Here is a 13,116-nt window from a genome sequence, read left to right on the forward strand (position 1 = left end):
ACTCAAGCAGTCGGCAATTTAGTCAGCAAGATAGGAAAATATTTTGTCCTGACTTATCTCTAAGTCAGGCTGACCAACTCACATACCAGCCAGCAAATAACATTTACTTATATTTTAACTTTGCTTTAACGGAAATTGCCTCGGACCTGTTCTCTGCCCCTTCTTACATTTCACTCGCTGCTCTTTCTGCACACATCTACTTCATTTGCCACATACTTCCTCCCAGTACTCTGACACAGAGGTAGGTTCTTCACCATCTCCTACAACTGGTGCCCTGCAGAGGGTAGCTTGTTCTGTCAGAGGGAACACCAGTTCTAACTCCCTTCACCTGCCTCTTGCCTTCTTCCCTTTTGAATGTTGTCTGTTCTTCAGTGGTCATTCTAGCTAAATGTATTTAGTCTCACAAAAAATATCGTTAATCAATATCTTTACTTTCCTCCCAAATGTAAGAACATGAAAATCAGTGTTCTGATCACAACTTACATGGTACTGTTTTCCAATATTTTAATTTCCCTCCCACAAATTACACACCGCTTTTACAATCAATGCTTACTGTTATCAGTATTATTTATCAATACCTTTGTTCAGTGTTCCTTCTTGTATCTGACTCCACTTGAGATCATTTTCCTCCGCCTCAAGGATATCCGGTAGAAATTACCTTTTCTGAGTGGGAAACTGCTTGTCTGAAAATGTTAGGTCTTTCTTAAAAGTTTCACTAAGAGTCAATTTCCATGACAGTTCTTTTGTTCTTAATGGGATGAAGGTTAAGAATTCCACTGTTCTCTGGCTTTTCCTTATGCTGAGAAGTTACCCACCTGAACTGTTTTCCATAGGTAGTTTGTATATTCTCTCCAGCTGCACAAGATCTTAGGTTTTCTGATTTTCACCTGATGTCTCTAGATAGGAGCTGTTTTTTATCTTGCTAAAAATTCATTGGGATTCCTAAATCTGAGGTTTGTTGCCTTTCACCAGCTCTGTAAATTTATCAGCCATCACCTCTGTGGATGTTGCCTCTTCTGTCATCTCCTCCTGGAGCTCCAGATGATGTAAAATAAGATCTCATTTCAAAAATATGGTGATGGAAAGAGAACAGACTCTGGGTGGTGAACACACGTGATATATAGATGATGTAGTACAGAATTGTACACCTGAAACTTATGTACCTTTACTAACAATTGTCACCCCAATAAACTTCAATTAAAAAAAAAATCCCATTGTGCTCTGTGTTGTCCACATCTCAACTCTTCGCTCTCTTCCATTCTTTCTTCTCTTTCTCCTTTTTCTTCTATGGACTGCATTCTGGGTAATTCCTTGAGAACTATCTTCCAATTCCCTAGTACACCTTCAATTTCTCCAATCTATTTAATCCAAATTTGTATTTTTGATTTGTAATTCAAGACTTTTCCACACAAGGGCAGCCGGATGGCTCAGTTGGTTAGACCGCGAGCTCTCAACAAGGTTGCCGGTTCACTTCCTGCATGGGTTGGTGGGCTGCGCCCCCTGCAACTAAAGACTGGAAACGGTGACTGTACTTGGAGCTGAGCTGTGCCCTCCAATACTAGATTGAAAGAAAACTTGGAGCTGATGGGCCCTGGAGAAACATACTGTTCCCCAATATAAAATTAAAGGAAAAAAATGAGAACAATTTCAAACATTATTTTTAAAAAAAAAATTTTACCCCCAAAATCTCCTGGGTTCTCCCTCATTTTTCAATTTTAGTTCATTAATCTAAATGTTATTTCATTAGTTTGTGTGGTAATGCCAACATCGGAAGTATTTAAGGATCAACTTCTGTATTTGGTCCCTTTTGACTCGTGAAGCCTTATTTCTTTGTGCATCTTACAATTTTTGAGCAGGGCTGCTCATATGCCTTTGGAGTTTATCTGTGGGAATTGTTTTGAGGCCTTAGAAGGATTGCATTTGCTTCAGGAAATCACCTGGAGGCATGAACAAGTACCACTTTAAATTCCCCAGTTAAGGTATTTTGGATCACACAGGTAGCATAAATTTGGACTGAAAACCCACAGAGGGCCTGTCCTCTGGTTGAGTTCTCAGGGAAGATACTGTCTTTTTCCTTCCATCTAGCACCAAGGTTGAGACAATATGTTCCTTGTTGACCCCTTCTCTAGTTAATTTCTTGTTCACCTTAACACTGAGGTGAACTAGCTTTACCTGGAGTTACCTGCTAGATTCATTTCCTGTTTCCCACACCCCATGTAGTCACTAAAGTAGATGGTTAAAGTCTGCTGAGTTTGGCAAAAACTCTGAGTAAAAGCTAGCTTTAGCAGTTGCTTACTTCCTAGGATTTGTTTTCACTTCATTTTGAAGATCTGTGGATTTCTTACTTTTGTGCTTATTCAGCAATGTGTTTATAAGTATTTTTTTATAAACACATTTTACCCAGGATCTTGTTTCTGCTGAAAGGACTTCGGAGTATCTAATCCACCCACAAAGCCAAAAACAGAAGCCAGAATTTGTTGCAACTATACACACTATACTACCCCTACCCTTGATTCTGACAAGAGTTGGTTGTAAACAGGCCCAGAGTCCAAGGCTTGCAAAAGACGAAGGCTAACCTTTGCCTTAAAGGTGAAGAAAAAAAGGACTGAGGTGCAGACAATGGCACAATTAAGTGCCTGACACAGTATCACCACCAATAGCCCATACTTTTCTTCAGACACAAATGTCTTACGACATTCAGACTATTTGTCCTTTAATACTAAAGATGTCTGGGGAAAGGCAAGATAGTAATCCCTCCTTATCCTCGATAAAGTGGAAGAACCTGTCCTTTTCAACAATGATAGAAATGTATGTATATGGAGAGAAATGTAGCACTTTTCCTCAGCTAAGAAGAAACCAACGCTAATTGCCACATGCTTACAATAATGCTTATGGCTTCTACAATTATACTAACAGGTGTAAAGCTCTTGACTCAATCCATTTGTTGATAGCTGGCCCTGGTCATTTCATACAACATAAAAGGAGAAAAACATAAGTCAGAATATCGTGGACAAAAAATGGGGTTTTTGTCCACAATATCCTGATCATAAATTCCTAACTGGGCAGGTTATGGGGGGGGTAGTCACGCCCCAGGCATATAACTTCTTTAGCAAAAATTTTATCCTTGCCTTAAGCCAGGCCTGTCCATTGTTCTTGTGCATCTAAGTTAACTCACCTTTGAAATGCCAGAGTAATCTTTTTTCAGACCCCATAACCACACTCAAGGGAGCATGTATCTTGTTAACTATCCTGTAATCCAATCCCCCACCCTGCTTTCTCCCACCTTCATATAATCTTCCTTAGGTTTCCTCCTTACTTCCAAATACATAAAAGAAACTACAGTCGTTCTAGTAAGCATTTTGACCAGTCTATTGAGATCTTGCTTCCAGGTGAACCCTGTTTAGCTCACAGAAATTTGTATACAAATTCCCTACAGGTTTGGACGTTCTTACACAGACAATATAACAATATAGACAAACTAATAAAATAATTATTTTCACTGATGCTTTCCTCCAGCTTTCTCTCCATCCCTGTCTGACCCACCAATTCTGGGTGGATCAACTGAAGAATTAATTATACTTTAAGTGACAAAAGAGAACAAAAAAGTCAAGAGGTTACAGGTTAGGGGCCAGCCAGGTGGCTCAGGCAGTTGGAGCTCCGTGCTCCTAATGCCGAAGGCTGCTGGTTCGATTCCCACATGGGCCAGTGGGCTCTCAACCACAAGGTTGCCTGTTTGACTCCGACTCCCGCAAGAGATGGTGGGCTGCACTCCCTGCAACTAACAACAGCAACCGGACCTGGAGCTGAGCTGCGCCCTCCACAACTACAATTGAAAGGACAACTTGATTTGGGAAAAAAAATCCTGGAAGTATACACTGTTCTGCAATAAAGTTCTGTTCCCCTTCCCCAATAAAATCTTTTAAAAAAAAAAAAAAAGGTTACAGTTTATATGAAAAAGAAATTAGCTCCTTCAATGTCTTTTCTTACATTTTTGTACTTTCTTTCTTGAGGTAGTTTGTCTCTCAGGAGTGATTTAAGTTTCAAGACACACATCCTTGGCCAGTGGGGCCACTAGCTCTCGAGCTGAAGTGCCCTTTGTAGCCAGAAGTGACTTTAGTCCAAGTCAGCAACTCCAGGGGATTCTATATGCCCTGGGGGATCCAGTATCAGGGGCTAACTTCTCTCAGCAACCTGGGCATTACCTACAGGACGATTTGCAAGATAAGAAGTGTCTCCCAGCCCATGTGCTACCCATCAGCCTATCACTATTATCTCACATTCTGAAGTAAGCGATCCATCCCTTTCAAAGTTTCCTCTATGCATCGTCCCTTACTGTGGTTATCACTAGTCACCATGAAACTAGTATTACTACTAGTGGAGTTGGAGCCAGTCATCCTGGGTTCCAGTTTGAGACTGGAATCTTAAGTTAATCACTAGATCAGTTTTAAATTGCAGCTGACCAGACATTAAAATAACCTAGGTGATTTATCAAGATTTCAGAATCCTGAGTCCCATCTATTGAATCAATTTTTGGAAATGGAACATGGGAATCTGCATTTTTAACAAGGTTCCCACATAATTCTTGTGTACTTCTCAGCTCTATAAAGCTAGATTTAGTTGATCTATAATTATCTATGTCAATATCAAGATGAACCTTTATTATCCTATACTTCAGATACGGACAAAATGAGAAACAACAATCTAGAAAGATTGGTCCTTGTTCTTCCTGGATGAGATGTTTCCAGTTTGTAACAAACTGCAATTAGTTCAGCAAGAAAGAAAAAGTAGCCAAGTGAGGTCATAGCTTTGAGCTCTGTCAGAAAGTACATCATGGCCAAACTCATTACAGCTAGTTATTTCACAAACGTGTTCACAAAAGAAGCCTCACCAAGGCAGAAGAGTGGTTGAGCATAATCTATAGCCACTTACAGAAAACCAACTCGGGCTCTAAAGGATCAGGGAGTACATTGACAAATCTTGACAAAATCCATAGGATTCATTCCTAGAATTGGTGTTAAGAGACACCAAGAGGCTTCAGAAACATTACTAATCAGTGTCAAGAAACTTAAGAGATACAGGGGCTTTACAGATCATTCTGTTTAACACCTTATTTTAAGTAAGGGTAGAGAGGAGAAATGTTTTTAGATCACAGATCTACATAGTAGGATTCTCATGGACTGCAATATATGTGAGAAAGGGTTCATCTGTTTCATTCTCTGATCTAAATTCTCTAATCCAGAACAATGCCTAGCGTATAGAAGACACTCAGAAAATATTTACTGAATGAGATGAAACAAATGAACCAATCCAGGAAGAGGGGAGAAGAGTTAAGGTTTGTATACAGCTCAATGCCAGTGGATAATAAAGAATATAAATAAAGCCTATTCTATCCACTAGCAAGCAGGTTTTTCTACAGATAAAAACCATCTCAAGTAGGGCTACCAAACCTCTTTGGAAAGCAAACATCTTTTTGGCTGTGCTTCATTCTTCTAATCTGAAACTGTCAGACACAAACCAAACTTTAAACGGTATCAGCTATAATGCTTAAATATCCTGGTCTCACTAGGCCAATAGTTTTCAAACACAAGACCTATTTAACAAAATTGAGACATAACCATCATCAGAAGTAGCTATATTTTTTTAATCTAAAAATTGGGCACACAGAAACATTTTACATGAATTCTCGAGTCTTTTAATTATAGAACAGGAAATATGGGCCCCAGAAAAACAAGCCTCTTTCCATAGGTCTTAATCCTTGACCTCGGCAGTAAAGGCAATCCCTGCTAATCCAACAAGTATTTGCCACCCACATATTTGGTAGGACACAAAGGAAGCCACACGCCTGTCCCTTGGCTTCTTACTAAAGGCTTGCAAATAGCCTGAGAAGCAACATTATGGCCCAATTTCAGTACTTCTATACATGAGACTTTTAATTCTATATTTCCGTATTTATTAGAAGGGCAGTTGGAGTTGGTAGCTTCTAATCTTTTACCCATAAACATTACGTTCAAGAGGGCTTTACGGGGGCTGGCCCAGTGGCTCAGGTGGTTGGAGCTCCGAGCTCCTAACGCCGATGCCGGTTCGATTCCCACATGGGCCAATGGGCTCTCAACCACAAGGTTGCCGGTTCGACTCCTGCAAGGGATGGTGGGCTGCACCCCCTGCAACTAACAACGACAACTGGACCTGGAGCTGAACGGCGCCCTCCACAACTAAGATTGAAAGAACAACCTGGAAGTACACACTGTTCCCCAATAAAGTCCTGTTCTCCTTCCCCAATAAAATCTTCAAAAAAAAAGAAAAAAAGAGGGCTTTACGTTCAAGAGGGCTTTGTATTGCAATGGGCTTTATTCAACGTTAGTTTCATCAAATGCTGCAGAAGAATCCCGGTGACTAAGGAAGTCATTAATTCTTTATACTTTTAGTTTCCTATCTCTAAGTTAGCAATATGCTTCCCGGGCTTTACTTAGCCAGATTTAATTTGTAAGAATCTTCAGAGGAAAAACATTTCATATATAATTAAAAAGAGTGTTGCTTGACAAAGTTGGAACTGCGCTCAAAATAAATCCATCCTGGTACAACCCCCTTCTGGGTGCTATGGAGAGAAAACAGCCACCGATACATTAAGATGAAAAGGAGGGAAGAGGTAGAGCTTAAAGTGAAGAAATGACACAGACCCCCCACATACACACTTTAAAAACTTTATTTATATAAAAAACTCATTTGTTTTTAAAAGCATTAACAAGAAAGAAAGAAAAACAGAAAAGGTATGGAGAAGACACGCCCCTGATAAGTGTTCAGTGGAAGGTGCCATTTTTGGTTTTCTGGAATTGAATGTTTAGTGTTTTTATGAACAAAAAAGAAAAAAAAAACAGTTAAGGTCCCCAAAAGCCCATGGCTGTTCTATTACCCACACCCCACCAAGAAAAAGAGCACCAAGAAAAGAGCAGAAGAGAACAAGAGAAACCAAGAGTGGAGCCAGGTCCGGATGGGGGCAGTTTCCCCTGTGCAGTATGTTCTTAGGGTCACAGAGAGGGAAAGGCTCCTTTCTGCCAGAAAAGGAGTGGGAAGAAATGGGAAGGGGGGGAGGGTAACTGAGGGATTTTAATGCATAGGGAAAGGGGCGGTGAGTTGTGCACTTTGCTCCTACCCCATAGTCTCCGTATATAAGGGAAGAGGGAGAGAAGAATCAAGATTTCCAGTTTGCACTGAACTGAGCCTTTAGAAGATTAAGGGGGGAGGAAAAGACAAATAAGGAAATGGATTAAAAAAAAATAATCACCCAGCACAGCTGCTGATCCCTCTAGCCCAACCAGCTAATGTACACTAAACTGAGAGGAGGAGGTATTTGGGGATGGGGTGGGGCGGGGGGTGGAAATGATTTCCCTACAACCCCTTCGGAGATGATGGTATATTCTGGGCAACTAAGAAACAAGAGTCATACCACGCACTCCTCCCATCAACCGCATTTTGACATTTATCAGAACAGGATTTTTGCGAAATCCCAACCATATACTGTTGAGCAAAAGCTTGCTACGGCTGAAAGTAGAGGCTACACCAATTGCCAGTGGAGAACCTGAGGTTCTCTAGGTCACTTCTCCTCTTCTTTCAGCTATTTAGGGCTAATAGTAAGAATCAACAAAATATAATTTGCAAAATCATGAGAAATGAGACTGCAGAGGCAAAGAAAGGCACGTGGAAGGGAAGGAGAAGATGCACCCCAGGCCAAAGGCACAAAGAAGAGGCAAAGCCAGGGGCGATCCCCACCTTTTAGGGTAAAGGGGGCAGAAGTATGTACATCAGGTCCTTTAGTCAGCCAACCAATCCAGGGAGTAGGCAGGGGAGGACAGGGCTATGGGGGTGGAAAGGAGAGATAAGGGCGGGGGGAAGCCAGCTCTGAAGCTTCCTGCCAGTTTCAGACTAACTGATTCATGTACATCCCTACTAGCTCCTCCAAGAGGTTCTTCTCCTCCCCAGAAGACAGCTTTCTGCTCCTTCTCACTCAAGTCTTCCTTGACACATTCTCCTCTTTCTACAGCCTCTTGCCAATAGCCTGGCCAAGTCAGCAGACATTATCACAGGACGGGAGCGGAGGGTAAGGACAGCCTCAGTGTGGGGCAGCGGCAGCGGCAGCCCAGGGCTGGCATGAAGCTTGGGGAGGAGATGGAGTCTGTAAGTCCTTGACGGTCCCTGCCCTGGAGACGAGGAGAGCAAGGTTTCTTAATCTCAGTTCTGGGAGACCTTCACTCACTCAAGGGGCCTTGCCAGGTGGTATGTGCCAATGTCACCAGCCTTCTTTGCTTCAAAAACAGTCATCAGGAATAAGGGAACAGCTCACACTTCCCATTCTCCAAAAAAACCAAAAAGTCCCTTCCTCACCAAGAAAAAAAAAAAATCTTGATTAAGAATCATCCGTTTATCAGCTTGCTGTACAATGCATATAACAGCATGTAACTTCCAATTCTTCCCACAGCTTCCAGTGAAGATCCCCACTCCCCTGCCCTCCACACAAGGCCAGGAGTTCCAGGGAGCGCTGGCAAAAAGAGCTAATCTGCAGCAGTTTCTCAAGGTATGTATATAACTGAGTCAGGGTTCTTGGGAACAATTGGAGAGGATCTGGAGTGGGGAGGAGGGACAATTAAACTTCACTGGAAGAAGTTAGGAGTCGATGGAAAGAAGGCAGCCACTTAGGGCTATAAGGGCAGGAGGCAGTCTGGCAGTTGGCACAATAGTCCAGCGAAGAAAGGGAAAAATCGTCAGTCCGTTTCACCACCAAAAAATAAAAGTACATATATTATAAGCTCAGATGTAGTGGAGATAGTGGTGCTAAATCTTCTGCTGTAGGGAAAAAAGAGAAAGAGATGTTAATAGGGTTGGGAACAAGGAGAACCGAAAGACAGCCAAACAAATCTGGAGGGAGGAAGAGCAGAGCACACCACGGAGCATCAGACCAGCAGCACGACCCAGCCCTGAGAGCTAATAATCACAGAGGAGCCCAAACACCACGTGCTGAGACCAGTGTCTCTGGTCTGATCAGATCGGTGTGATTGGCAGACTGCTGCACACAGGGACCTCCTTCCGCCGTGATAATCTTGGGGGGAACTGGGCGACATACCATGGGGGGGTAAGACACTTGGTCCCCCTCCTCATCCAAAACCAACACATCCAACTCGTCCTCCAGAGATTCCTGCCCCTCGTCCTGCTGTGAACACATGCAATTTGTTAGTATAAGAGTAAGGAAATAGGAACCTTGTGAGTATGTGCCAGATCTAGGGGAAATCCCCAAATCTGTCAACTCAAACAAAACGAGGTAATAGTAAGAAAAGGGAAAGACGTTTGAGAAAACACAGGCAGGAACAGGAAGACGAGTAATGCGTAAGAACAGACCAGTTAGCGATAGTTATGTCAGTTACACGTTTATAGTCTTCTTCCCCATCTCAACCATCGCAGAATAATGGCCCAAGAATTCCCAACAGGAGTCAAAACTACTTTTCCCGAAAGCCCCTGCAGAAAAGGATGCTGTCTTTCACCAGGTCCTTTTTCGCTATCTCACAAAACATGCAGGCTTCACAACAGAATCAGCCATAGGAGGACAGCAGTATATAAAGAGAATTTACCATCAGGGGTGTTCCCTTCAATGGCTCCATTTCGCCTAGATCCCCGGATCGATCCAGTGTTCTACTGTGGTCCCCTCTCTCATTCAGTGTGGAATAGTTGTTATCTAGTGAAAAAAGTACACGGAAACGTGATATTCCCCTCTAGTGTGTAACATATACTGGGCAGAGAAGTGTGAATTAGGTACCTCTGTTAGGAACTGAACTTTGCCAAATGCTCCAGAAGACATTAAGTTCTGGTCACCCTTGACTTAAAAAGAACATGAATCTAATTGGGAAGCCAACATATAAATACACAGAGTATGACATACATTAAAAAGCTAAACTGAAGAGCTCTGTCTATAAGGATATTAGAGTGAAGAGAAGAGACCATGAGGTATGCAGCAATAGTTAGGAAAGACCTAACAAAGGAGACAGGACTTTCAGTTAAGCCTTTAGGGATGAGGAAAATTTAGAAAAGCAAATAGGAAGGATATTCCAGTAAGAGGTATTACATGAGCAAAATCAAGCAAGTGCAGAGTGGAGAGAGAGAAAATCAGACTAGGTGGGCTGAACCAGAGCACACGGAGGTAAGACAGAGAGCGAGCCTGAGGTCAGACTATGAAGGCTGTTGAGTGACAGTTTAGGGACACAAACATGATACTGTAGTAATGAGGAAGGCATATGAAGACTTTTTAAAAAACCTCTGAGCATGTGGAAATGCGGAAGAAAGTACATGGATCAAGTTTTACTAAATTTCCTCACATCCTTCCAATTGGAAATGTCCAGCCAGTGCTCTTCCGGGATGGCAAATGGTGGATACTACATCCACTATAAATGGTGGATGGCAAATGGATGAGGGTACTAGAAAAAAACTGCAGAGCCAGACAGTTCGCATCCCAATGAAATACGACTCCGTATCCTTACAGGAATTAATCACCTACCTAATGATTTTGTGTTTGATCCCATATTGCTCATCTGGATTTCTTCCCGATCAGGTTTCTTATCTATATGAAGACAGAAAGTTATCCAGGTCAAAAACCAACTCTTCAAAAAATCTATACTCGTCATAAAAACTGCTCTCTAGTCTGTCCACCCTCCCTCCAATTAAATTTTTCCTGAGTGCCCACACAGTGTGCCAGGCACTAGACAAAGCCCTCATGACACTTAAAGAGATTCCTTTCCAAAAGACTCCTAACCATTCACTCTAAGCCAGCAATTTTCAATTTTCAGGGCCCCTTTACAGTATTAAAAATTATGAGGAGCCAAAGAACTTTCATTGGCGTGGGTTATATGGATTAACATCTACTGCACTGAGAAATTTTAAATATTTATTTATTTCACTTAAAAGTAACCATCAACTTATTCCATGTTAACATAAATAACACTTTTAAGGAGCATTTGAGATCTTGTCCCCGGCAAGTCATCAGCTGGCTCAAATAAACGCTTATAAAAATTATCTTAAAATAATAACACGTTTAACTTTTTATAAAAAGGATCGTTTTACATTTTTGCACATCTCTTTAAAGTTTGGCTTAATAGAAGATAGCTAGATTCTCACATCTGCTTCTGCACTCAATCTGTTGTGATGTTATTTTGGTTGCAGTATATAAAGAAAACACAGATAAGAAGTTGGAAAGGGGAGGAGAATCTTAATAGTCTTTTCAGGTAATTGTGGATATCCTTTGATAGGACACTACTAACTAATACCATAGTTCCCCGAAAATAAGACCTAGCCGGACCATCAGCTCTAATGTGTCTTTTGGGACAAAAATTAATATAATACCGGGTATAATATAATATAATACAATACAATACCGGGTCTTATATTAATTTTTGCTCCAAAAGATGCATTAGAGCTGATGGTCCGGCTGGGTCATATTTTCAGGGAAACACGGTACTCCACAGAGTTTCTTTAAGGTTAGCAGCAGTGTAAAGTCTGAATCCAAACAAAGGATATCCTCATATTCTGTTAAATTAAAATCCATTGTTCTGTCTTGTACTTTGAATAGATCCATTACCCAGGCATGACTTTGAAACAACATGCTTTGGTCACTTGGAAAATACTAGTTCATAGTTATGCAGACCTTCTAAAATGTTCATTGTACCATGTCAGAAAAATCACATTCATTAGTATCACCACTGATTTCATTAAAAAGTCTTTGAAGTATTGGGACGTTACTAAGGCAGATACAAGTTTTCCAAAATTATAATTTTCACTAGAAAATTCAGGCAGCAAGTACTGTCAGTTATTTTTCCTCTAAGTTTGAATAACCGTAGTTTGTCTGTCAGTCATTTTTTTCAAGTAAAAATGGTGTTCCACAAAAGCGGCTAGTCAACTAGTAACACAAGTGCTTTTCCACAAGATAGCCATCATAATTTTATATGCAGCCAGTGCTTTCTGAGTACTTCCTATTTCATCAGCACAGGATATTAGAAAGATGTATACTCCAGGGTAGAAACAGCAAAGTTAATAATTTTCACAGCTCCACCAAGTGCATTGTTAAGTGAAGCTGGTTCTTTTTTAAGCTGTGAGTACATGGCAATGAAAACTACAGTGACTCGTTTGGTTTGGTGTCACTGCCCTGGTTCATGCTCAGCCCCCATTACCATGGCTTTTGCACCATCAGAACAAATGTCAACAGACTTGACATTTTAAGACGGCATTTCAAGAAACCTGATGGAGCCAAAAGCTAAGTATCATTAAGAAAGTAGGATTACAATACATACCTAAGTGAAAAAGCAAACTTTTTCAAAACAAAATACATGACTCATCTTTTGGGGAAAAACGTATTTGCTCACATGACCAAAGTGTTTAAAAGATATAACCCCAAATAGCAGTGGGTATCTCTGGTAATAGAAATAAGTGATTTGCTATTGTTATTTTCCTGATTGTCAGTATTTTCTAATTTTTCAACAGTAAACATGTATTACGTTAAAATTTAAAAGAAAAAAATAATCATTTTGCAATATATACATATATCAAATCATGCTGTACACCTTAAATTTATACAATGTTACATGTCAATTGCATCTCAAATAGAGAAAATAGACTAGGGTTCACTTTCCAGTCATTTTAAGTCCACAAGCAAAGACAGGGGGATACCTGGGCTAACTGCCTGTTTTGTTTTATTTTCTAAAGCTCAAGCCTACCTGCTTCAATCCTGAGTGAACCATTACTACCCTCTACCAAAGACTTGCTCACTCAGAAATCAATATATATCCTGTTGCTTGGATAGTAAGCTCACTAAAGAATAGCAGAGGTGGAATAAAAGCAGAGGGCTATGCCCACTGGATACTGTACCTGATTTCTGGTTCCGGTCAATGAGAGGGAGAGTGCTATCATCATATGAATGACTGCTCTGGCTTCGAGAAGCATTGTTTAGATTCACCTGGAAGCAAACATAAAATACAGCAATGTCACCCATACCTTATTCCTTAGCGGGTACAGACCTTTAGGTCCCTCTTCCCAAATACGACTCCTGTCAAAGGGCTGTGGCAGATTTGGGGAAAGTCCAAAAGG

General features: G+C 41.0%; 1 protein-coding gene across 12 annotated transcripts in view; it reads right to left on the reverse strand.

The window, feature by feature from the left end:
• Positions 1 to 6,685: 6,685 nt before the first annotated feature.
• CTNND1 (catenin delta 1) overlaps positions 6,686 to 13,116 on the reverse strand; it is a 44,133-nt gene continuing 37,702 nt past the window's right edge. For 6 of the 12 annotated variants that reach the window (XM_033120920.1, XM_033120919.1, XM_033120912.1 and 3 more), the window contains 5 exons: positions 12,898 to 12,985; positions 10,538 to 10,600; positions 9,618 to 9,721; positions 9,116 to 9,202; positions 6,686 to 8,838 (listed from right to left, as the gene is read on the reverse strand). In XM_033120920.1, the coding sequence (XP_032976811.1) occupies positions 8,827 to 8,838; positions 9,116 to 9,202; positions 9,618 to 9,721; positions 10,538 to 10,600; positions 12,898 to 12,985 (354 nt within the window). In that variant the 3' untranslated portion in view covers positions 6,686 to 8,826. The remainder of the gene's footprint in view (positions 8,839 to 9,115; positions 9,203 to 9,617; positions 9,722 to 10,537; positions 10,601 to 12,897; positions 12,986 to 13,116) is intronic. The other 6 variants (XM_033120922.1, XM_033120921.1, XM_033120917.1 and 3 more) reach the window with 2 other exon arrangements.

This window comes from Rhinolophus ferrumequinum, chromosome 11, assembly GCF_004115265.2.
Source record: "Rhinolophus ferrumequinum isolate MPI-CBG mRhiFer1 chromosome 11, mRhiFer1_v1.p, whole genome shotgun sequence".
In the NCBI taxonomy this organism is placed as follows: Eukaryota; Metazoa; Chordata; class Mammalia; order Chiroptera; family Rhinolophidae; genus Rhinolophus; species Rhinolophus ferrumequinum.